The sequence below is a fragment of the Lithobates pipiens genome, unplaced genomic scaffold, assembly GCF_037356315.1.
Source record: "Lithobates pipiens isolate NorthernLeopardFrog02 unplaced genomic scaffold, aLitPip1_a1.2 Scaffold_18, whole genome shotgun sequence".
Lineage (NCBI taxonomy): Eukaryota > Metazoa > Chordata > Amphibia > Anura > Ranidae > Lithobates > Lithobates pipiens.
The window spans coordinates 42,598,200-42,624,627 of NW_027507758.1; the positions used below are offsets into that span (position 1 = coordinate 42,598,200).

At 41.6% G+C, this 26,428-nt stretch overlaps 1 protein-coding gene across 1 annotated transcript in view; it reads right to left on the reverse strand.

Annotated features, from left to right (window-relative positions):
* The window catches only part of MSH2 (mutS homolog 2), a 185,331-nt gene that overhangs the window by 101,835 nt on the left and 57,068 nt on the right, over positions 1-26,428 (reverse strand). Inside the window, exons 7-8 of the mRNA XM_077485623.1 lie at positions 15,970-16,169; positions 1,358-1,467 (exon numbers count right to left, since the gene is read on the reverse strand). Of these exons, the coding sequence (XP_077341749.1) occupies positions 1,358-1,467; positions 15,970-16,169 (310 nt within the window). The remainder of the gene's footprint in view (positions 1-1,357; positions 1,468-15,969; positions 16,170-26,428) is intronic.

Genomic DNA, 26,428 nt, shown 5'->3' on the forward strand with positions numbered 1-26,428 from the left:
GGTACTTTAACCACTTAAGGACCAGCCTCGTTTTGAGATTTTGGTGTTTACATGTTTAAAAAAGAAAAATTCTGCTAGAAAATTACTTAGAACCCCCAAACACATACAAAATTATATATATATATATATATATATATATATACACATATATATACATACACATATATACACATATATACATACATATATACACACACACACACACATATCACCCTATTCACACCGTATTTGCGCAGCGGTCTCACAAGCGCAATTTTTTTTGGGGAAAAAAATGCACTTTTTTGAATAAAAAAAAATATAAAGACACCAATAAAATTAGCCCAAGTAAAATTGTAGTTTGATACCAAACATGTCACGCTTCAAAATTGCGCCCGCTTGTGGAATGGCGACAAAAGTTTACCCTTAAAAATCTCCATAGGCGACGTTTAAAAAAATTCTATAGGTTGCATGTTTTGCGTTACAGGGGAGGTTTGGAGCTAGAATTATTGCTCTTGCTCTACCAATCGTGGCGATACCTCAAATGTGTGGTTTGAACACAGTTTTCATATGCGGGCGCTGCTCACATTCTGTGCGAGAGCTCGGCGGGTTGGGGAGCGCGTTAAAAAAAATGTATTATTTATTTTACCTTTTATTTTTTATTCTTACACCGTTTAAAAAAAAAAAAAATTGTCACTTTTATTCCCATTACAAGGAATGTAAACATCCCTTCTAACAGAAAAACACATGGCAGGTCCTTTTAAATGAGATCTAGGATCAAAAAGTCCCCAGATCTCATATTTAGACTAAAATGCAATAATAATAAAAATAAATAAAAATTGTAATTTAAAAAAAAATAAAAAATTAAGAAAAAAATTGGCCCTTTAAGAACTATGGGCGGAAGTGACGTTTTGATGAGGCTTCCGCCCAGCAATTGCATGGAGACGGGTGGGGGCCATCTTCCCCTCACTCGTCTCCATACTGAGCCAGCAGCAGGATGCAATCGCCACCGATAAAAGTGATCTTGCGGTGAATCCGCCGCAGAGTCTACTTTTATCTTGTAGCAGCTCGCTGAAGAAGAGGATACCGGGGTTATGGCAGCTAGCTGCTGCCATAACAATGATATCCTCCTTCAAACCGCCGTAAAACTGCGGCGGGCCTTAAGTGGTTAAAGTATTGAGCAAACGCTGTGAATACTTATGTACTTGGAATTTTTTTTTTTTTTTTTTTTTTTTTAATACATTTACAAAGATTTCAAACAAAATTCTTTCACTGTGAAGCGCTGTGCATACTTCCCTGATGCACTCTATTCATCACCTTTTCATCTGGGAATGCAAGGCGCTCCAGAGCCCCATAGAAATATTTAGTACAGACGACATACCTGCTCCATGTCCATAGTGGTTTCAATCATTTCCTGAAATTTGTAGAAGTCACTAGAAAGATCAGTGAGTGGAGTAACAAAAACGGCCAGCAGGAGCATCTGGCGAGACCCTTGAAGGAAAAAAAAGAAACATTTTTTAGTTCATTGTTCTGGGAATTGAAGGCACTGTGAAGATCGTAAATAAAGCCCAAAAAAAATATACATAAAGAGAAACAGATAAGGATAGATAAAAGCAGAAATAGACAACAGGCCACCCACTGCTAGTCACTTTGCTGCTGGTAATCTTATTTTAACGTTTTTGTTTTTCTATTTTGATAAAAAAAAAAAATCTGAAAAAAATAAATAAAAAAAATTTCAAAAAAGAAACAGCTAAGGCATAGCAGCACAATATATATTTATGGGATTATGTGACTGTCCAAAAATTACCATTAACCTGGTAGTATTGTATTGGGAGTACACTGTGATTCCTTTAGGTCAGTGGTCCTCAAGTACCCCCAGCAGCCCATGTTTTGGGAATATCTCTTCGATAAAATAGCTGTCCAAAAACCAAGCCATTGATTCTGATTTAAAGTGGTTGTAAACGCTTACAGACTACTTTTCCCTACAGGTAAGCCTGTAATAAGGCTTACCTGTAGCTACCCAGGATATCTCCTAAACCTACACGGTTTAGGAGATATCCCCTGTATTAGTGTGCATGTGCAGATGACGTAGGCAGACACAAACTGAAGCAATGGCACATATGTGCCGATGCTTCAGTAAGTGTGCCGTTACCGTGCAAATGTGCGGGAGTGACATCACAGCTCCGGCCAATCACAGCGCCGGAGCCGCTATACCTGGAAATAACCCCCAGAAGTGATGTTACCGGCCGGTGCGGTGTACGGGCCTGCAGAGAGGGCTTTAATCTCAGGTGAGTATTACATAATTATCTAATACTCACTATTCCTTTGTCTTACAGGTGTTAATTTTTTTTTGTTTTGTTTTTTAATGGGTTTACAACCACTTTAAAGCACCTGTGCAAGATTAACCTCCCTGGCGGTACAATTATTTCGGATTTTAGGTGCTGAAAGCGATACAATTATTTTGCATGGAAATTTGGCGTTTTATATTGTAGGCCTGTAATTCTTAGAAATAATTCACTTAAAGAGGGATTCCACCTAAAAAAAAAAAAATATTAAAAGCCAGCAGCTATAAATACTACAGCTGCTGACTTAATAAATGGACACTCACCTGTCCCGGGTTCCAGTGATGCCGGCAGCCGAGGCCGATCGATCACTCGGCCCTCGGCTGCTGCCGTCACCATTCTAAGGTGAGGGAATCAGGAAGTGAAGCAAATCGGCTTCACTTCCCGGTTCCCTACTGCGCATGCGCGACTTGCGCCGCGCAATAGGAAATCTTTGCGCTGTCACTGGAACCCGTGTGTGTCCCAGCAGACAGCGCGGCAGGACAGGAAATGGCATAGACTCCCACGGGAGTCTATGCGCGGAAGTGGGTGAAAATACCTGTCTTTGACAGGTATCTCCACCCCCCTCCCCCCTGAAAGGTGTCAATTGTGACACCGGAGGGGGGGAGGGATCCGATCAGCGGAGGTTCTACTTTAGGGTGGAATCCCGCTTTAAATCTGTCCAAACCAGAGTCTAATAGACATCCTGGGTATGATAAAATTTGAAATATGAAATCATAAATTTATATATAATAAAATAAATAATAATAATATAATAATAAAAAATTATTCAATAATGTAATCAAATCAAAAACAATGAGTTGCAGGATTGTCGCCGTCATTACTTTTAATGTTTGATGATGAATTTCCCCACAAATTACTATCGCTCAATTCTGCGAGTGATTCTAATTTATTATCGCTGTTTTCTAGCTGTTCTATAGCCACTTTTGATGTGAATGGACATTTTTTGGTTGCTATGGACAATCTCCAGTTTCCTGGCATAAAGAACAGTATTTATAATATAAAACTGTATGCAGGACACTGGACAAACCACTAGGGACAAACCACTAGGGACAAAGGGGATGTGTAATTATTTGATACAGTACTGTAATCTGAAAGATTACAGTACTGTATCTATACTGTGTATTTTACTTTTTGAATTTGGTGCCGAACTCTGACCCTGTGCGTCACAACGCTCACAGGGAACGGAGCTCGGCACTGACAGATCGAGCGAGACACGGCGGCTCGCAGATCACAGCGGGGGGGGGGGGGGGGGACATTGCTGGATCCAGGGGACAAGGTAAGTAACCCCCTCCATGGATCCAGCAATGCGGTTCCGAGTCTGCCTCAGGAATACCGCTTATGGTATTTAAATCTTACCCCAAGCCAGACTCAGGAATATCGCCAGGGAGGTTAAGGAAAACCTGCAAAAATGGCCTGTTGGGGGTACTTGAGGACTGACATTGAGAACCTCAGACATATACTTCGGATCAGAGCAGTTACTAGAAAACATGGGGCCACATACAACCTACCCGACAGGCCTCTCCAACCCCTTCTACAGACCTGCAGGCAGCCACCAGAGAAGAATAAGGGAGGAGAGCATAGCGTGCCATGACCAGTAGGAGGTGCTTAAGGATTAACACCGGTGCCTCCCTGCCCTTTAAGAGGTTTCTGATGCTGGGAGGGCATGGCTTCTGAACATGTGACCAACATGATTGGCACTCACAGTGATGACATGATCAGAAAGCTACCATAGTAAAGATCGGGAAGCTTACCATGAGCTCCAGGCAAAGTTACCGGGGGCTAAGGTTCAATAAAAATGTGAATTTATTATTTTTTTCGGGAAAAGGTGAACTTTATCATTTAAGGCTGGATTCACACCTATGCATTTTTAGTGCTTTTTGCATTTTGCAGATTTGCACTACAGAACATGTTCCATAGGAAACCATGTTAAAATGGACTGCAGTGAAAATCTGCAAAAACTAAAAATGCATAGGTGTGAATCCAGCCTTAAAGGGGAACTTTCCATTTTGGGAGGAGTTTGGCTTTGAAGGATCGATCTGCTACTGATGGCTTGGTGCCAGATACCACAGCATACCTTCAGAGGTCTAGTGGAGTCCATGCCTTAATGGGTTATGGTGGGTGGTCATAATTTTATGACCGATCGGTGTAGGAGCTTCAATGGTGTATTTGAAAGCGTGCTATTAGCCTTCATGTAGGTGGGAAAAGAATAAAACAGAATAGATTCCTTTTAAATTTTTAACACAAAAAGACAGCAGAGAAAAAAAATAAAGACCCGGTCAGTGTCCCTCCCATGCAGATGTCTGCTTCTAAACACACCAGGATGACTAATGACATGCATGCGATGCTCAGAACTGCACAAGGACCGAGGCTTGAATTGTGCCTGCGAGTCTCCTTTTGTTTTATAGACGCAATCCTGGAAAATGACTGTATTAAATATTTATACACGGGATGTAGAGATTCGGTTCCTCACTACTTCACAAAGCAGCTGCAAAAAAGCAGCCTGTAAAGCAAAGAGCGTGAATGAAACCATCAGTGTCACAATGCTCTCCGGAAGAAAAGGTACAAGGTACTTGAATAAAAGATATCCGAGTATGAAAGAATACACAAGGAAGCCTGACAAGAAGCTGCTGTATACAACAGCCCTGTCTGAATGATACTGCAGAATCGCACCAGTGTTTAAATGGATTATTCCACAGGCAGCAACAGCATTAAAATGAACCTGTCAAGCCCAATAATGTGTGTAAACACACTGAAAAAGTATACGGCTACACCGGTCTTCAAATCAGTCCGTGTATGCCAGATCTAGGCCCAGGATAGAATAAATATCAATCTATATAGAGCATCCACATCACTCCCAGGTAACCTTTGCCCCCCTCCTTGTTTGTGGAGCGTTAAACAGCAGTGCAAAACTGCTATAGAACGGCCGCTCTGCAGAATTCACAATATAATTATATATACACATTTTAATACACACACTTTAAATATTTATATACACACTAAATAAAATATATACACACAAACTTTGAATATGTATATACACACACATTATATATATTATATTAAATGTGTATGTGCTGAGTAAATTGACAGCACTATAGGTGCCTGTAATAAAATATTCTACATGCTGGCTTCTCGGGGGTTAATTTAATACACACTATAATTATATATCTATATATCTATATATCTATATATATATATATCTCACATACACATATATTAGGGTGGTTACTGATTCAAAAAAATAAATAAAAGATTAATCGAACACGAAAATTTTAATCGATTTATTTATAACGCACACACAGATCCAACTACTTTTAGCTGATCTCCTTGCATTGCAACTCTGCATTAGTCAGTGGTAAATGTGGTATACGCTATATACAATCACCCGACACTAGTTTGTTTCCACAATCCATGACTTAACTTCACAGTTAACACAAATGCGATTTAAATTTAAACTGTAGCACTGACGCAAGTCATTTTTTATTAAACTTTAAGAAAAAAAACGTAGAAAGTTAGTTTAACTTTAATTATAAAGCTTATCTAGTATATTGACTGTCAGTCAGTTTATAGTAGGCATCACTTTAGCTAGTCACAGACATACCAGAGTGTTTACATTTGGGTTTTTTTTTTTACAACAATTTTAAAAACAGGTTATCAAATTTGCCTACACTTAGCTCACTGAATGATCCCAGTTAACCACATCCATATTTACCATCACTGTCCAGGCTGTCCGGTGAGGTCATAACCATGACGTCACCGGATCTCCGACGGAACTCCCTGAAGCCGGCGGAGAGGTGAGTACCAATCAAAAGAATTTTAATTGATCAAAAAAATTAACGATTAATCGAGGAATTAATCTTTCATTTTCCCAGCCCTAATTATATTACACACACACACACACACAATTCTGCACTTGTGGGTAGGGGGCATGCTGCTATGCTGCTTCTGCTGCGATTAGTCACAGCAGAAGCTGATCAGCGGGCGCTGGCCAATAGAGAATACAATATTGTTTATTTTTTCAGCTTTACAGCTATCGGATTGTTTGTGATTTTGACATTTGAGATATTTGTTCACTTTGGACTTATTTTGCATTCATTCGGTCTGTGGCACGTAATTTTGTTCTGTCTTAGCTATTTCCCCAATAGCGCAATTTTTTGAGTTGCTTTATCTACGCCCCAACTGTCTACACCTGAAATGTACATGGCCGATAAGGCTGCAATGTGAAATTCTGCCCAGACCAGGATCCGCTCTACCTCTCTAGCCGCAGAGAGACTTCTGGTTCCTCCCTTAGAAGTGCACTGGAACCCGGAAAGAAACGGCCATTATTTTTTCTACCCCACAGGCTCAGGATCGTGGCCAAACAAAATAAATCCAAGGATTATCTATTGGGACAGTCAGGTGCCATAAGATGAATGTCAGGGTGAATATAAGTCTGCAGAGTCTGTGTTCTCTGTACATTGGCTGACAAGCAAAATTTCTGTTTAACTGTAATGTACCTTTAAATTAAAAAAGGCAACATGGTAAACAGCTGGCTGCTTTAAAACCTGCCCAGGTTATATATCACTGCGGTATTAAATTAAATGAGTAACACAAATGCTGTTTGAAAATAAATAAGACAAATTATGCCCATTTCAGGGGGAAAAAAATAAAAATCACAACAGGGTAGATCTATTACGCCAACATAAAGGTGTCCAATAAGAAGCTGTACTGACCCAATCAAGCTCATCTATAATTTGCTGCGCCAACATCCCGCAGCCATCCGTCTGCACTGCGGGGGAAGGTGGTTTAGAAGAGGAAATGCTTTATAAACGATTACAAACTCAGCAGCCAATTTAGCAAAGGAAAGCATTTCTGGAGTGTGGCGTGTAAACGACGCTGAACATTTGTATCAGGTACTTCGCTTGGGGAGTAAACTCTGTGCTAGAGGGACAACACCGCACAACCCACCCTACATACACCCCCCATGTCAGATTTGATTTACAATTATTTTACTAAGATGTGCTAAAGCAGATTTCAATTCAAATGCTATCCTAAGGAGGAACAATTAGGACTGGGCTTATGCAAAAACAATATTCAATCTTAGATCGATCTCTCATGTAACCTCGCTATTGCAACTCGTTACAGGAGTTTGTTCATTGTGGTGCCATTCATCTCGAAAGCCACTTCAATGTACAAAGTCAACACAGCTCCATGGTACAGTACATGCAATGCAGTGCACAGTGACACACAATCATATTGTAGTGCACTGCACTGGTGGGTTCTTGTGCATTGGCAGCCCATTCAAACTGCACAGGGCATGTAAAACGCAATGCAAAAGAGTTGCAAAGTGTGAATGAGCTCTTATGCCCCATACACACGAATTACGCCAGCAAAAGTCCGATGTGAGCTTTTGCTTGGAAAATGCGACCGTGTGTATGCTCCATCGGACTTTTGCTGGCCGAATTTTGGTCTAAAAAAAAGATCGAGAGCAGGTCCTCAATTTTTCGGTCGGAAAAAGTTCAGATCGGAAATTCCAATCGTCTGTAGCAATTCCGACTTGCAAAATTCCTACGCATGCTCGGAAGCATTGAACTTAATTTTCTCAGCTCGTTGTACATCACCGTGTTAACGGTCGAACGTTCAGAGAACTTGTGTATGCAAGCCAAGCTTAAGTGGAATTCCGTTGGAAAAACCATCCAAGATTTTTCCGATGGAAATTCCGCTAGTGTGTACGGGGCATAACAGCAGTTTTTCTGACTCTGCCCTTAAAGTTACAAAACCCAGGAGCCTGCATTCACTGTATCTGGTCTCCCACAGTACACGGAAATGCTTTTGGTGAATATAAACTGCTAAATACCCTTTCTCATCAGCAGTATATAGCAGTCTTGTGATTATCAGTATCTGGTTAAAGCTTGTAGGAGTTTTCATTCTCCTCTGACTGTCAAATGAGGCTGCAGGACCCCTGACCCTCTATCTGGTCAGTGTGGATTGGCTCTGTGCTGATCACATTCAACTCCAAAACACACAAACTCTAGCCATACACACCAAACTGAGCATGTGCAGCTTGTCCCCAAAACTATGTTCTATCAGCAGATACATTGGGGACAGTGGAAAAAGGGGAAAATCAGAGAAGACGGGATCAAACATCTATTTGACACAATGTAGAGGAATAACCCCTTCGGTTCCACAGTTATAATAAGCAGCACGCTTTCCTGCATATACAGACTGATTTATTGGTAAGATCAGCAGTTTCATTACCTGCTGATCCTGCCAGTAGATCTGCTGGGTATGCCACTTCCTTTCTGCAATGTAGTTGCTGCAACACTGTCACCCTGTGAACAGGGAAATTTATTATGGACGGGTAGGAGATACACTATGTCTCTTCTGCAATTAAGGAGCCTTACATGAATGGCCAGCACAGTGAACAAATTTCAGCATATGCCAGGTAAAATAAAAAGTGATACTAAACACACTAATTACATTATCCCTTCTTTTTATGTATGTGGATGATGGCACTGTAATTTATTTATTTTTATTAAAAGGAAAAACACACATCTAAGTACCTTATTTCCTAATTGATATACAGCTGTCACCTGACCCAGCTCTTTGTAATGCAGTAAAAATAAGTTAATATCAAACTCTTAAAAATTGTCATGCAAATATTTTAAATCTATTATTTTTTAGGCAATTACATAGAGTGGGTAGATTTCTGGCAGTTTTGGGCTGTGTCATACCACTCCAGCCCGTGTGAGAACAGGGAGGTGAAACCTCCATCAATCAAGATGCAATATTCCCTCCCCATTGTGTTTAGCTGGTTAGTGGGCATGGAGGAGGGTGGAGGGAGTGGGCTGTCATTTACTACTGTGTATATACTCACGTGTGTGACTTTATAGTCACATGGGCTGCTCAGATGTGATGGGGAGGAAATGCTCAGGGTAAAAAAACTTACTAAATACTGAGAATGTGCACCAACTGCCAATACTGCTCAGTAAAATTCCCAACTGCAATAGGGGTCATGGACAGAAGGGGGAGACAAAGAACACTGAGTGCGTATGAACGGCATGTAATACAATATTCACTGATAGCGTAATAATCTTGGTTTAATGACACTAACTCATGCACACATGCAGTTACATCATCCCAATATGGCTAATCAACATGGCCAAAGATGGCAAAATCTGATGTACCCAGAAAGTTGCCAGAGAAGGTGAAGGAGCTCACTGGCAAGAGCAGAAGCATGTATAGTTCTAACACAACAAGAATAGAAGGTGCCAACAGGTAACCAGACCCTGTGTGAAAGAGGCAGTCTCTGTATAAATGGTACATAAGTCCATACAAGTACAAAGTTCATAGGACAGGAGGAAGTGATCCAACAAGAATGGGGTGGATCCTGAAACATGGCGTCCAAGCACTAGGGCAGGCTTATTCCCAGGAGCAGAAGCAGGCTCTAAATGACAGGCAGGAGAGAGAAGAAAAGATGCCTCTAAGTGCAGACAGTTTACAGGTTTATTAGGGGCAACTCACATGGAGCAAAGTAAAATAAGCTCGAAAGGAAGGGGAGTCCATCAGCACTGGATGTCCGTGGTGTGGACCTCCAGGGCCCGCTGCTGTGTGGAGGAGTCCAGGTGGAAGTCCTCAGGTGGAAAGCCAAGCAGAGGGGGTGAAGGTGGACCGCAGCGCATGCAGAGACCCTCCCTGGAGGGGGTGGGGGCGGGGTGAACCTATAAACTGTCTGCACTTAGAGCATAGTTGTAAGGTGAAGTGAATTTATTGATTTAGCACAGTGGCGGTATTGGCCGGCAGTATCAATAGCACACGGTTTGCTTTTACATTGTCTGTAACCGCTCCTTCATTTTTAAATGTTGGAGAATACAAAAATAAAAAATAAAACCAATAAGCTTTAACGTTTTGCATTTGTAACCTGCACTAGAAGACTCCCAGAAAGGAAGGAAAATCGGTTCCTATTGGCAACCCACTCGACTGTCCATAAACTGAAATCATCTCTTCCATGAAAAAATAAGGAGCCGAACTGTAGAGGCGTGCAGGAACCCGGAGGTCACCACCGCCACCATTAATAACTTGGACAATGAAAAGGTAACTAGAACTAAATTCAGCTCACATGTAGGAAATGAACCATCCCATCCACCTGGAATGCCAATATTAACACTTGTCTGATTTTGAGCCGCTTCAAGGGATTTGCGCAATCAAAAAAAAAAAAAAAATAAAATAAAAAACTTAAACAAATGATTCTCAAGGTTGCACACAACACGGCAAGTGGAAAATTATTTCTGCAAAAAGGAAATTAGAAGTCTGAGATGGGTCAAGGGCAAAAACAGAAAATAAAAATTACATTGTGCTTGGCCGTGTGCCCGCTCTTAAAAGTCAATTTATTAGTAATGGCACAGAAGACCGCACACCAGGCCACTCCGCGTCACTCCGGGATTGATGAACGACCAGCACTCTGGCTTACAATGATGCAAGTCTTCTTAATGGGGAACATGCTGCTTTCAACATTCGTAACATTGGAAACAATGTCAACTAATCACAAGAATGAAGAGCAAACAAGAAAAAGCTTTGTAGATTTATTTAAATGGTAATCAATACAGTCGTTATCATTCCAAATTGTTTTACTTAACACTGCATCAGAATCAATATAGCCATTTCACTGATACTTGCATTGCATGATCAAATTTAAGCGGAACACCTGGCAGATATACAAGGATAAAGGAAGCATAGGAGAGAGTGAAGGACGCACCATCTAAGCCCTTGTACACACGGTCGGAGAATCTGTCGGAATGAGTCTTATTGGACCCTGTCATCAGATAATCCGACTGTGTGTGGTCTGCATCGGACTGATTCCGTCCGAATCTCCGTCCGACCCAATTTTCCAACATGTTGGAAATATTTCCCGACCAACTGGGCCGGTCGGACCTAATCCGATCATGTGTAGCGAATTTTGATTGGACCAAGTGCCACGCATGCTCAGATCAAATTCCTACATCAAAGCTATTGGCTACTAGCCTGAATGTAGTCCCATCGTAACGAAATTACGTCACCGCGTTCTTGGCAACCGCTAAATCAGACAACTTGGCCCGACCGTGTGTATGCAACAGTTTCAGACACAATCCGTCGGACAAAATCCGACGGATTTGGTTGCCAAAATCTCCGACCGTGTGTACGTGGGCTAAGTGTAGTATGGTAGGCGACGCACTCGGAGCATTCGGCTCCTTCTAGAGGCCCCTCCCTGGTCCTCAAAGTGCAGTGCTCAGGGTCTGAGCAGCCAATCAACAGGCTCCAACACTGGGAAGATTTAAAAAAAAAAAAAAAATATATAAAAAATGAATACCTGGCTTAATTTTTAGGGTCGCGGAGGCATAGGAGTGTGAGGAAAGTAAATATAGATTCCACATTGCAAAAAGCTGGTAAAAACGCATGTGTTTTTGATGCACTTCTATTGTGTTTTCTGGGTGCCTATTACTAAGGATGGGCGAACGGTTCAGCCCGAGATTAAGTTCGAGCCAAACTTTGGTTGTTCGGATGTTCTGCAGAACACTGAACAATATGCGGTGTTTGCGGCAAATTCGAAAGCCGCCGAAACACCATTAAAGTCCATGGGACATTAACATGAAAAATCATAAGTGTTCATTTTAAAGTCTTACATGCGAGTTATTGCCATAAAAAAAGTGTTTGGGGACCCGGGTCCTGCCCCAGTTTTTTTTTCGGGAGCAGTGATTTTAATAATGCTTAAAGTGAAACAATAAAATTTAAATATTACTTTACATTTTCGTACCTGGGGGGCAACTATACTATGCCTGTAAAGTGGTCCCTTCAGGTCTGGTATGGATATTAAGGGCCACCCCCCTCCTGAAACATCCCAGGCCCTCAACATGGGGTAGCCCCCCAAAGCACCTTGTACCCATGTTGATGGGTACAAGGCCCTCTTCCCCACAACCCTTACCCGGTGGTTGCGGGGGTCTGTGGGTGGGGGGCTTATCGGAATCTGGAAGCCATCTAACAAGGGGACCCCCAAATCCCAGCCCCCCATTTGAAATGGTAAAAATAAATAAAAAAAAGAGCATTTTGAGTATTCATGTTCGTGTCCCATAGACTTTAATGGTGTTCATGTGTTCTGATGAATTTTTTGTCTGTTTGGCATGTTCTGGTGCAAACCGAACCGGGTGGGTGTTCGGCCCATCCCTACCTATTACCCAGCATGCACTTATAAAATTTGGGCATGTGAAATGCACCCAAAAATGCAATGAAGGTGAGTTTTTGATGCCTTTTCTATTCATTCCAACGGGGACCTTTCCAAAAGGCAACGCACCCGCAACACAGTAGTCCCCATAGGATTTAAAGGGACAGAGTGGAGTTGCACTTTTAGCACGGTAAAAATGCAGCAAAAATGCATCGGCATGAAAGCAGCATAAAGAAACTCCTATCATAGCCCCCCTCCAACTAATCAATGATGCTTGCTGGTCAAGTGACCTCAACCCAATACAAACCCAGCAGGGACATTCCCCTGCTGCCACCAAAAGGAACCACACCAGCTCTCTTATAAGGCATTCTAAATATAGCACCTTGGCATTCAACATCCAATGCGATCAATAATTTGCTGACATACTACGCTGCCTGATGTTTAGTGCCGTGACCCCCTTCTCTCCTTAGAGCTGAGTATTTTACACTGCTGGTTATATTATATACCGTATATACCTACTTGTGTTGGCCATCTGTTATTGCAGATAATATTTTTCAGTGCGGATGTGAACATATCATGCCCTGTTTATACTGCCAAATTCCTTGACCACTAAATATATAAAAAAAAAGCACTTCCTTTCTAGCAACCAAAGAATAACCTGTACTCATACTAATCACCAGAATGTACAAGAATTGTAATCCATTCCTCCATATGTAAACCCTCGTTTTTATTTATTTTTTTATAAAAACAAACTGGGTGGATTTGATTTAAAACATTTTTTAAAAGCGCAACTGTCATTTCTGTCCTGCAATGGCTTCTCCTCTGACCTGCTGTTGACTCACCAAAAGTCCTATTTAATGGGGCGGCTGGTGATGCGGCAGTGATACAAGATGAGGGTCGTGGAGGCAGCAGGTGAATGGATGCCCGCTAACAGGCACTGCCATGATGGATATGAAATGACAGGTGCTCTTTAAATCTAAGGACTCATTCTTGCAGGTAGTTAGAATCTTTAATTATTGGCAAACAAAACAAAGGTTTCCTATTTAGAATAAGCTGTCAGGTTAGTAAAACAGCGATATCACCGATTTATACAGTTTGTTGTGTACATAAATTTGCAAAACAATGGGATGAAGGAATATGCATCAACTTTTATCTCATGGTTACTGTGAAATCGTGTGAATGCATTAATGCAGTGCATGTTATCTCAGCTTGGATTCATTGAATGAGTTTACCAAAACCGTAAATATTGCAGAATATACAGCCTCATGCTACATAACCAAGCTTTATTTTCATGCTGGATAAACTATATTACTGTATCTTAATTAGAAAACTAATCTCTTAATGTTGCGCCGATGCCAATACTAGTATCGTTATCAATACCGAGCATTTGCACGAGTACTTGTACTCGTGCAAATGCTCCAGATACTTGATCCGGTACCTGGAAGTAAAGAGGCATGCCTGGAAGTCAGTGGGCAGAGAGGGTGCAGCGGAGAGCGAGTCCTCATCAGGCTAGGGCTGAAACAACTAATCGATTAATCGACAACTAATCGATTATGAAATTAATCGATTACTATTTTCATAAATCGATTAATCGGTCAGTAACATAATGGGGTTAAAAAAAAAACTAAAATGAGCCCTTTATAGTACAAAAAGAGTAAATAGCTACTGTAAATATTACTTTCACAGTTCTACAGTAAAAAAATGAAAAGTAGTGATTATCTGCTTTTTTTTTTACTATAAAGGGCTAATATTAGTCTTTTTAACCCCATTATGTTACTAAATGCCTTAGACCTGGTTCACATCTATGTGTTTATTGGTGCTTTTTGCAGAACAGCACTACAGTTCATTTACATGGTTTCCTATGGGACACGTTCATATCTGTGCTTTTTTTCATCCGCTGCGTATTTTGTAAAGTGTCAGGGACTTTTAAACGCAAAACGGTGCTTCTTTGGTTCAATATACTTCAATGGAAAAGCTGCAGAAAAGCATGTAATGCGTTTTTTTGAAGCAATTTGTGTTTTTTAATCTGCCCAAAAAAAAATGCAAACTGCAGTAAAATCACATCAGCAAACAGCACTGCAGACACAGATCAAAAGCAAACTGCATGGGTGTGCACCGAGCCTTATGGATCAATTGTCAGATGAGAATATTCAGACAAAAAAATCTTTTGTACATTCGTTGAATGAAAGAATTGTTTGAAATTTTCACTTGTTTTTAAAATTAATATAATTTCTGAATGAAAACCACATACACTGTGAAAATTCCTTTGACCAAGCAGTTTTCTATTATTTCCAAATTTTCCCGTCATTTTGATTGAAAATGAATGTCAATCTGACCCACTTTTTTTTTTAATTTTTTTAGGGGTTATTAACCGATTAATCGAAACAATCGGCCAACTAATCGATTATGGAAATAATCGTTAGTTGCAGCCCTACATCAGGTTGACAGCAGTGTACAGTAAGCTGGCCGGGGGGGGCAAGGGTGCGGGGCGCAGCCACGTGTTCTGTCAGAATCAGCGAACCGGGTCTTCGCATTAGGTAGGGGAAGTGGCGTTCCATGTCTCCATCAGAGGCTAAACACTGCAACGCTCGTCTTGGAACACACTGCACTCAGCCACAGTAAGCCTGCAGTGGACATCTGGTTACACCCAGCCCATACAGTTCACTAATGGGCTGGGTGTAACAAGATGTCCGCTGCTGCCTTCTGACTTTAAGCTTACTGTGGCCGATTGCAGGGTGTACCAAGATGGGGGGTCACAGCATTTGTAAAAGGCTACTACTACGAACATTGCAAAATCCTTCTTTTCCAAGTCGTTTGAATTTTTATTGACTCTCTCATCTCATTATGCCTGCATTTGCCCATCAGTGCAGTAGATTAGCGCCACCCATCAGTGCAGTATATCAGTGCCCTCTCAGTGCAGCCTCAGCAGCGCACATCAGTGAAGGAGAAAAAAATTACTCATTTACAAAATTGTGCTTTAAAAAAAAAAAACAGTCACGACATTAAAAAAAAATTATTCGTATCAGCAAAAACCCTACAATCTTTAGATTTTTACTCCAAAAGCATTTTATTAAAATAAAATCAGATTTTATTTATTTTTTTAAATCGTTGATTTTTATCCACCCCGATAACAAACATGTTACCTACCTGCTCTGTGCAGAGGATTTGCACAGACCAGCACTGATCCTCTTCTGAGGTCCCCTGCCGGCACTCCAAGCCCCTACTCTTCATAGGAGGCATTAAGGTGAAAAACCTTGAGGCTTTAAAACCACTATAAAACCAACTGATCAGCTGAAGATGTTGTAGAATATTGCAGGACGACCTTTGCCATGATAACTTATACTTAACAGGTGTTAAAGTGTGCAGACTACCTACCCTTAAACCCCCCCCCCCCCTCCCCATTGTTCTAATCTGGTACACTGCAATCACCAGCAATACAAATCAAACGCAGTCATTGCAAGTAGTGACACTAACCTTCATATTTCTCCAGGGTCTGCACCACATTGGGCAGCTGGTTCACCGCCTGGTACAACCTGTAGCAATCTTGCAGGTTTGCATTCTGCCTCTGGAATTTCTTTGCCAGCCGGTTAAAATCTGGAAAACGACGTAGAAGATCTTCCTGAAGACTCTGCCTGAGCTCCACATCGGTCACAAACGCCTCCACCAAGTTCAGCCTGAAGAACAGCAACTTCTATTAGTGCATTGCGGGCAAGGACATAGGAAAATCCTTCACACCTACAGCGTGCTCTACCGCACGACTACCGATGTGCCAACTTTTTTTTTTTTTTTTTTTTGCTAGAACTTTATTGAAATGTCACAGAGGGACTATTCAGTTCTATTGGCCACAGAGCGGTGCAATGGATCGTGTTTTTTATGCTGTGCTATAATAAAAAGGTCAAGATAGGGAACATTTACTTCCTGCAAGACTATTTAAAACACCTAAACATTTTCAAAACATATGGGGATTTAGTCACACCATATGGCTATATGGGGCTTAAGCCCACTTGCTGCGTTAAAGTACCCCATTATCAATGAGTCCGACGCTATCCATAGAATGGAAGATCCTGCATCTCTAAACCATGGGGGAAATACATTATATGGGAGAACTAAAAGGACTCCTATAAATACAGGTGGACACTAATAAGAGGCAATGATGGGGGAGTGGGGTTGTCTAATCCAAAAGGATTTGGTCAGAATCCAAAGATTTGGGGGGCACACACTAAAAGATGCATTAAAGATGGTGCAGCCATAAGACCATATAAAACATTACATTTACAATATTTTGTTCTGTTTTATATGGTCTTATGGCTGCACCATCTTTAATGCATCTTTTAGGGTGTGCCCCCCCCAAATCTTTGTCTATACTATACCCGGGAGCACGGGGGGGGGGGGGGGGGGGTTAAGAGAACATGAGCACAGATGGGGTGATGTGCGAGCTCTGGTGGTTGTACTCTGCTATATTAAATGGTGGAATGTTTGCTGCAAGTCAATTGTCATTCTTCAAGTAGATAAACTACTGCATTCAGCCAGTACAAAATAAACTGTAACCATAAGGACCTACACTTAGACCCCTTTCACACCACATCGCGATAGCGTGGGCGGTAAAACGCTATTTTTAGCGGCGTTTTACCGCTGGAATTGCGGCGCATTTCGGCCGCTAGCGGGGCACTTTTACCCCCCGCTAACGGCCGCGAAAGGGTTAAAACCGCCGGCAATACACCGCAATAGCGGCGTTTTGCCGGCGGTATTACAGCGCTGCTCCATTGATTTCAATGGGGAGCAGCGGTGGAGGAGCGGTAAACACACCACTCCTTCACCGCTCCAAAGAAGCTGCTGGCAGGACTTTTTCCTGACGTCCTGCCAGCGCACCGCTGTAGTGTGAAAGCCCTTGGGCTTTCACACTACGCACAATGGTGCAGCTTCTTTGGGGCGTTTTGCAGGCGTTATTTCTAACGCTATAGCGCCCTGGTGTGAAAGGGGTCTTAGAATCCAAAGTCTGGTCATCCAACAGGGATTCATTTGCACAGTTTCACATGACACATTAACTAGTGGTGCATCGAAAAGAAAATTCCAGTGCCGAAACCAGAAATTCTGGATGCACTTGTCCAGAAACCGAAACGGACAGTCATTTTAAAACATTTTTACGTTAATGTGGATGGCGCTTTTTTGCACCAATGTCTACGGGACGCCGCGTCGCACCGACGTCTATGGAACCCCGCGTCGCATTGAAGTCAACAGGACGCAACATGCCATTATTGGAACCTTATCAATTAAAACCAAACATAGCATTTCCAATTACAAGCTACTCACACCAGGATTCTGACTTCAGCGTCATGTGTCATCAGGGCTTAGGTCCAAGAATAGGAAGTCTAGGGGTAGCTGCACCTCCAAAATGGCGCTACCTGGAAGCTATAGTGCCGTATATTTGATAATAAAAAGGTTGGACTGAGCAGCGGATGAATTAGTGTTAATTTGCGGTACACTTGTCCGACAAAGGATTTTTTTCTCGATTTTTCTTATACAAAAATGGTACACATTAAACGAAAAATTGTTCGTTCTGTTCCCTATGGAGAAACATTTTGGCATTTGTCCCTTTAGGAGTTTTGTGCAAAAATTCAGAAGCAGCTGCTGAAAGTTGTGTACACACACTATACAAAAATCGTACGCTTTTCTCAATACAGGGCACTTTCACCCCCTTCCTGCCCAGGCCAATTTTCAGCGCTCTCACACTTTGACAACTGCGCAGTCATGCAACACTCTACCCATATGAAATTATCTTTTTTTTCCCCACACAAAGAGCTTTCCTTTGGTGATATTTAATCACCGCTGGATTTTTTATATTTTGCTAAACGAAAAAAGACCAAACATTTTGAAAAACGAAAAAGAAAATTCGATTTTCATAGTTACACGACGAGGCTGCACTGATAATCAGGACACGGATAATCAATGCTCTGATCAGTGTAGATGTCCCTTTAACCACTTCAATACTGGCCACTTTCACCCCCTTCCTTCCCAGACCAATTTTCAGCGCTCTCACACTTTCAATGACAATTGCGCGGTTATGCTAAGCTATACCCAAATTAAATTTTTATGATTTTGTCCCCACAAATGGAGCTTTCTTTTGGTGGTATTTACTCACAACTCCGTTTTTTATTTTTTTGCAATATAAAAAAAACAAAAAAAAACTAAGTTTGGAAAAAAAATCTTTTTTCTATTTTAAAAGAAATCCAATAAAATCTAATTTTGTAATAAATTGAAGCCAAAATGTATTCTGCTCTATGTGTTTGGTAAAAAAAAAATCCTGTTACGTGTATAATAAATGGTTCTTGTGATCCCGGACATATGTACACAGATAATCATGTACAGATGGATTGGAGTATGTGATTTTACAGTTACATATGCAGGACAGGTGTTTTTACTGTGTGGGGACGTGTTTTGGGGACTTGTGTGTTTACATTGTGTGGGGACACTGGGCCGATGGTCAGTGTGTAAAATGCTGAATAAAAAAAAAAAAAAAAAAAAAAAAAAAAAAAAAACACAGCTCATACTCACTATTCACCGACTGGCTGCAGCAATCCGCTCTCCCCCGCTCACTGACAACTTCTGTGTGAGGAGAGTCGATCGTCTAGCAATCCGCTCTCTATTTATATCACATGACGGCTGTGACTAGACACAACCGTCATGTGATCAGGAGGGCCAATCACAGAGCACTCCTGACGATCAGAGATGTGCCGTGTCCGGGTGATGTGGGCATGTGCGATCCCCGTCCTGAACGTCCACTCAGAAGGAGGAAGCACCCACCCGGCCGTATATGTGCCGTGTCTGGGTGGAAAGTAGTTAAAAGTGGATGTAAACCCTCTCCTATACCCAGTGAAGTGAACGGCCTCAGGTGATACAGAGATGAAACCTCTCCATATATAAAAGTTTTACTTTTATATCTGCTGTCTTCAACTTTAATTCTAAAGAACATCGTGTTAGAATTTTTTCTTTCAGCAGTGGGTGTGGAGTCTGGGCATAGACTTTGTCTTAAAGTACGCAGTAAGTGGGCTTAGCACTATACGACCATATGGTGCGACCAAATCCCCATATTTTTGAATATGCTCAGGTGTTTTTAAATGGCCTTGCAGGATTTAAATGCAATTTTTGTATGTACGCTGTAATCTATTTTGTTCTGTTTACGGTCTCATAGCAGCACCATCTTGAATGTAAAACTCATTTTTAGGATGTGCCCCCCCCCCCCTCCCCAAGTCTGTTTGGAGGAGAGGCACATATCTCCCCCCCCCCCCCCCCCCACATAGGCCGAGGAAGAAAGAAACTTGGAGCTGCACTGTGAATAGACCAGCTCTCTGCCAATCTATTTATAGCACCCCACCCTCCCCATTCCCAGCTGCTTTCATCTCCCATCTCAGAGATCTTGTCAGAAGTTATCATGCCGATAACAGAGGAACAGAGCAGCAGGCCCTTGGCTTAGGGCTTTGGAGAGAGAGAGAGAGAGAGAGAGAGAAAGTAAACACTACAGATATATGTGCCCAGGTCAGATTTCATGAATGGGGTTTACATCCACTTCAACCCAAGCCTATTATCGACTTGCGTTTACAACACAATCAGCTGTGATTAGACAATGCTGATCATATGGAAAAAAGAAATTTGGGGTTTTTGGTTTAATACCACTTTTATGTTACATTACAGGCACAAATCAGGTGCCTTTATTGTTCAATAAGAGACACTGGTGTAGAGTTTATCTTTATTGTTGATGCAGATAAATGTCACCTCTAAAGTGACTCGCAGCAATCCCTAACACAAAGCCTCTTGCACATGATACTTGCCTCAACTTTTTCACACTTTTTTTTTTGCATTTGGATGCATTTACATGCATTCTCACGTTCTGTCTGCACAATATGTAAATGAGCATTTGCCCGCATGAGGCGTAATTACCGACCAGAAAAGCTGTTTTTTTTTTCCCCTTTCATTTTTTACTGAAGAATGCACGGCGCTTGTTTATGCACCTGTGTGCATAAGTGCATTACAATTAATGAGCTGTGCTTTAGCTCAAAAAAATAAAAAATAAAAAGCTGTACTGAGTTTTATCAAGCTGCAGTGCACAAGAGGCCTAAGGACGCAATGTAAACCAGACAGAATACAAATTACCACGTGAAAATGCTTGAATGGGTGACCAGTAGGGGTGCAGCGTATCGTCACCATTCTGTGATCCAAACGGGTCAACCTGCACGGATCGGCACACCACATGCTCTGCTTATCGCGTGGCTTTGGGCTAGCTCCGGAGCGGCGGCCATCTTGGTACACCCGGTGGCCATCAGGAAGTGACGTTTAGTTGCCACCATCTTGCTACACCCAACACTCCTGCACAGTAATGATAGAGTGAGAAGGGGGCAAGCGGACATCTTGTTACACCCACCGGAGTTTTAGATGTCGCAGTTATTTTCAACACAAAAAACTGAGCGTATATACAGTATTTGTAAATTCGACCGACTGTTTAACTAAATGTGAAAATCAGAGGTTTTCTGTCACATTAGCAACCATGTAAGGTCAGGTTTGCTACTGCTTTTAAAATTTAACATCTAAACAGTCCATCGGATTTACAAATACTGTATTTAAGCATACAAGCTCAGTTTTGTGTTGAAAATAACTGAAATCTAAAACTCCAGTGGATGTAACAAAATTTGTCTTGTTTTTTTGCTGATCCGAAAAATGATCCAATCCGTGACTATGATCCAAGGAATGATCTGATCCGTGTGTTTTTTGATCTGTTGCACCCCTAGTGGCCAGTTCTAGTCGTGAACAATCACACCGCTATGCTAGCTTTCACCAGCAGGTGGCCCTGTTGGCAAACTAAAATCACAGCTCGTATCCCGTAAAAAAAAAAAAAAAAAAAAAAAAAAAACACACACAGATGGTCTCCTCCGTGTTCTACAATGAGTGTCAGGCAGCCAAGGAAACCGATTCGGACACGAGAGCCCCCATAAGTCTGGAGAATCATTCACGCTTTAGGTTATTTTGTGAACAGCAATTGCTGCTGTGAAATGTTAGCCGGCTAAAAGCCTCAAATCCAATCTACAAAACATTCTGTTCTTTCTACGAGGGCTTTCCAGGCAAAAAAAGGTAAACAAGGCTTTGTTCCTACCCCGAGTTCATGATTATAAATAGGACCATCCCAAGGTGTGCGAGTCGGTAAGACACCAACATAATACGGAGCGTGGAAACAGCCAGCAATGTCATTTATCTTTACATCCTAAACACACTGCAATGCAGAGATAGCGGAGGGGAGATTGCTGCAGTCACAACACAGAATGGATTTGTAGTAAAGGAGTCGGGCTGGAGGAGCGAACCGTCACTGACACTTCCACAAAGAAAACAATCAAGATCAACACAATCTGCTCAATCCTACTTTATACTGAAGAGGAGCCGACGTCACACTTATCTTCCCTCTTTATGGAGGATCTTGAAGGAGGACGTTGAGGAGAAGGAGGGAGCTTAGAGGTGACCGGAATCTCTGCTGTGAAAATAAATTGAACTTTTCCCCTTCAACTATCTATGGTCATTCTTTAGGGCTCATGCACACAGGACGTTTTTACAGCTGTTGTTGTTAGGCCCCTTTCACACTGGGGCAGTGCAGGCGTTGGCGGTAAAGCACCGCTATTTTTTATCAGTGCTTTACCGTCGTTTTAGTGGTGGTATGCAGCAACTAGTGGGGCAGTTTTAACCCCCGCTAGCGGCCGAAAAAGGGTTAAAAGCGCCCGCAAAGCGGCGCTGCAGCGTCGGTACAGCTGCGCTGCCCCATTGATTTCAATGGGTAGGAGCGGTGAATACACCTCTCCTTCACCGCTCCAAAGATGCGGCTAGCAGGACTTTTTTCACCATCCTGCTAGCGCACCGCTCCAGTGTGAAAGCCCTCCAGCTTTCACACTGGAGTGAGAAGGGCCATTTTTAGGGCTGTAGCGCCTGAAAACCGCAGTGTGAAAGGGGCCTTAGGGGTGTTTGATTTTTTTTAATTTTTTTTTTTAACTGCCTCCAAAAGCCCCTCCATGTTACCCATGTGTTCATGCACACAAACGGTCAGACGTTCGGAGACAAAGCATAAGGCCTCTTGCACACTGCAGCTTGAAAAAGCTCACTACAAGCTATTTTTTATAATGAGCTAAAATACAGCCCATCTGTAACGCGCTGACACACACTGGCAAGCAAACAAGCACCGCGTATTCTTCAGGAAAAAAAAAACAAAAATCTGCATTTTTGGTCAATTTACACCTTATGCACACGCTTGTCAGTGCGGGAACAAGCTACCACGCGTGTGCGGAAACGTGCATGAATTTGTGCCAAAAAAAATAAAAAAAAATAAATAAAAAGGCTGAAAAAAAAAAAATATAGATGCTCAAACAAGAGTATACTCCTGTTTGAACGTGTACTTTTTTTTGCGCATATGCATTAGCACAAATTCACGCACATTTCCACACATGCGTGGTAGCTTGTTCTCACATGACAATGTCAATGGACAAGTGCATGCATAAGGCATAGATTGACCAAAAATGCAGAGGCCTTGAGGGCAGAAAAAAAAAAAAATATATAATTATACAACAGCAGCAGTAAAAAAAATAAAAAAAAATAAAAAAAGAGCTGTAAACGAAAAACTGCAAAAAATGCATTTAAACTTGTCAAGCCGCGTTTAGCTGTGTTTGAGGTTTTTATATGATAGGGAGTGAACACCCAAAAGATGCCAAAAAACAAGCAAAAACACGGAACGTCAATTTAAAAATGTGCCTAAAATGTTAACTGGTGATTTTTAGCGCAGCCGTTTTTAAAAATGTCCTCTGTGCATGAACCCTTACTATTTGGGCTTTTGCGCACAGGTGTAACAAAACACTGCGCTCCGATCCACGCGGCTTAGGGCTGCATTCACACGGGTGTCCATATTTCAGAAGAGACTTTTCTAAAAGCAGCTGGACTCTCAAAAAGCAAAGTAATCATATAATTTAAACATAACGATAAGCGATATTTAGTTGCCGGTAGTTTAACTGCGTTTGGGAAAAGGAAAAACGCTGTGCCCAGGAGCGACTATCTGCAGCTAAGCAAGCATGGTGTTTGGGACCTTTCACACTAGTCTTTACTGAAAACAAAAAAAAGGTAGAAAAACGCATCCCTTTAACCACTTCAATACCAGGCCCTTTCACCCCCCCCCCCCCCCCTTCCTGCCCAGAACAATTTTCAGCTTTCAGTACTGTCACACTTTGAATGACAATTGCGCGGTCATGCAACACTTTACCCATATGACTCACACAAAATGGAGCTTTCTTTTGGTGGCATTTTTTTATTTTTTTGCTAAATAAATGAAAGACGGAAAAAAAAACAAAAAAAAAATAAAAACACTTTTTTTATTCATTATAAAGTTTTGCAAATAAAAATACTCTTTAGGTCAAAATGTATTCTGCTACTATTTTTGGTGAAAATAATCCACATCAGAGTATATTATTTAGCCTGTAGGAAAGTTGGAGTCCACAAATTATGGTATACATCTCGGAAAAATCGATGAATCCTGATATACAGACAGCCTATGTTCTTGTGCCCTGAAAATGGCAGGACAGTACAATTATCCCCAAATCTAAATTATTCATCACATTTGGAAAAGTAAGGAATTAAACAAAAATTTAAAAAAAAAAAATTCTTTCACCAGCGCAGTACAGCGTTATAACTGGTGCAGGGATGATCAGGGACACGGACTGTTGAGTCACAGTAGTTAAAAAAATAATAAATAATAATAAGAAGAAGAATTTCTAACACACTGTGACCAGAGCGATACAGTAACTACTCTGGGGAAGTGATAAGCATTTTTTTTCACACATTAGTATTGCTTATATCAATGAATTTAATTGGTATAAGCAACCATTTTTACGGCATAAAACTGGTTCAGTGACTTTTGTTGCGATTAGTCAATGCAAATGACATGGTACAGATAGGCTGTGATCGGTCTATCTGTACCATGTGATCATTGTGACCAATCACAGCTAGCAACACAACTGTATACAATGGATGGCATGAAAAGAAGCCATCCATTATTTACAATTGCCATGTGATCTGCTGTGATTGGTCACAGTGATCACATGCCGATACAGTGATCAGTCATCAGCTGTGTCCTTTGCGTTTCAGTTGCACATTTAAAAGTCCTGCGTGCTGCATTTACGGTGCAATTTTTTTAGTTTTTTTTTCAAAGCCAAAAAACGCACACCTCCATTGAAGAGTGAAAACTGCGGCAAAAACACATTAAAAACACAACGCTCCTATGGAAAGGGCTTTGTCCTGTCACAAGTCCAGGGGAAAAACACAATGCAAACTCTGCAAAAAAAAAAAAAAAAAACACAACATACAGCAGCAACAATGCTGCAGAGACGCAGCAAAAACATATGCCTTTTTGGAATGGAGCAGTGAGCGGAAAATTACACTTCCCCCCCCCCCCCTTTTTCTTCCTCAAATGTTGGTATTCATTCTTTGCAGGCGTGGCCTAACACTAGTTAGTAAGCGGTTAATTGTGTACACACTGGCATTCTGGTAAAGTTGTAAAAAGGTTCCAATTTCTTCATACACCTACATAGTAGGCGAGGTTGAAAAAAAGACAAGTCCAAACTATGTGTGTGATTATATGTCAGTATTACATTGTATATCCCTGTATGCTGCGGGCGTTCAGGTGCTTATCTTATAGTCTCTTGAAACCATCAATGCCCCCCTCCCCCCGCTGAGATCACCGCCTGTGGAAGGGAATTCCACATCATTGCCGCTCTTACAGTAAAAGAACCCTCTATGTAGTTTAAGGGTACACCTCTTTTCTTCAGATTTTTCTGTGAAAAAGCTTTATCCCCATTGTGGGGTAACCAGTACGGTATTTGTATTTTGAAATCATATCCCCTCTCAAGCGTCTCTTCTCCAGAGAGAACAAGTTCAGTGCTTGCAACCTTTCTTCATGTCCAATATCCTCCTCCAGGCCCTTTATCAGCTTTGTTGCCCTTCTTTGTACTCGCTCCATTTCCAGTATATCCTTCCTGAGGACTGGTGCCCAGAACTGGACAGCATACTCCAGGTGCAGCTGGACCAGAGTCTTGTAGAGCGGGAGAATTATCGTTTTATCTCTGGAGTTGATCCCCTTTTTAATGTCAATATTCTGTTTGCTTTGTTAGCAACAGCTTGGCATTGCATGCCATGGCTGAGCCTATCATCTACTAGGACCCCAAGGTCCTTTTCCATCCTAGATTCCCCCAGAGGTTCTCCCCCCAGTGTATAGATTGCATTCATATTTTTGCCACCCAACTGCATTTTACATTTTTCTACATTAAACCTCATTTGCCATGTAGTTGCCCACCCCAAGGTTTCCACATCCTGCGGAGAAGTTATTGCCCTGCTTAGTAATATCCAAAAATACAGAGATTAAACTGTTTACCTCATCCTCCAGGACGTTTATGAACAAATCAAATAGGATTGGTCCCAACATAGAACCCTGGGGGACCCCACTACCCACCCCTGACCATTACGAGTACGGACCTTATTTTGTACAGTAAAGGTTTATGGGGAATTGTGTCAAATACTTTTGAAACTCAGATACACCACCTCTACGGGCCTTCCTTTATCTAGATGGCAACTCACCGCCTCATAGAAGATTAATAGATTGGTTTGCCAAGAACGATTCTTTAGGAATCCATGCTGATTACTGCGGATACCTCATCCCCTCCAAGAGTTTACATACTATTGATGTTAGGCTAACTGGTCTGTAATTCCCAGGGATGTATTTTGGGCCCTTTTTAAATATTGGTGCTACATTGGCTTTTATCCAATCAGCTGGTACCTTTCCAGTCAGTAGACTCACTAAAAATTAGGAAGAATGGACAAAATATCACATAGTAAGATGCAGGGATGTTAGGGGATTTATCCATCT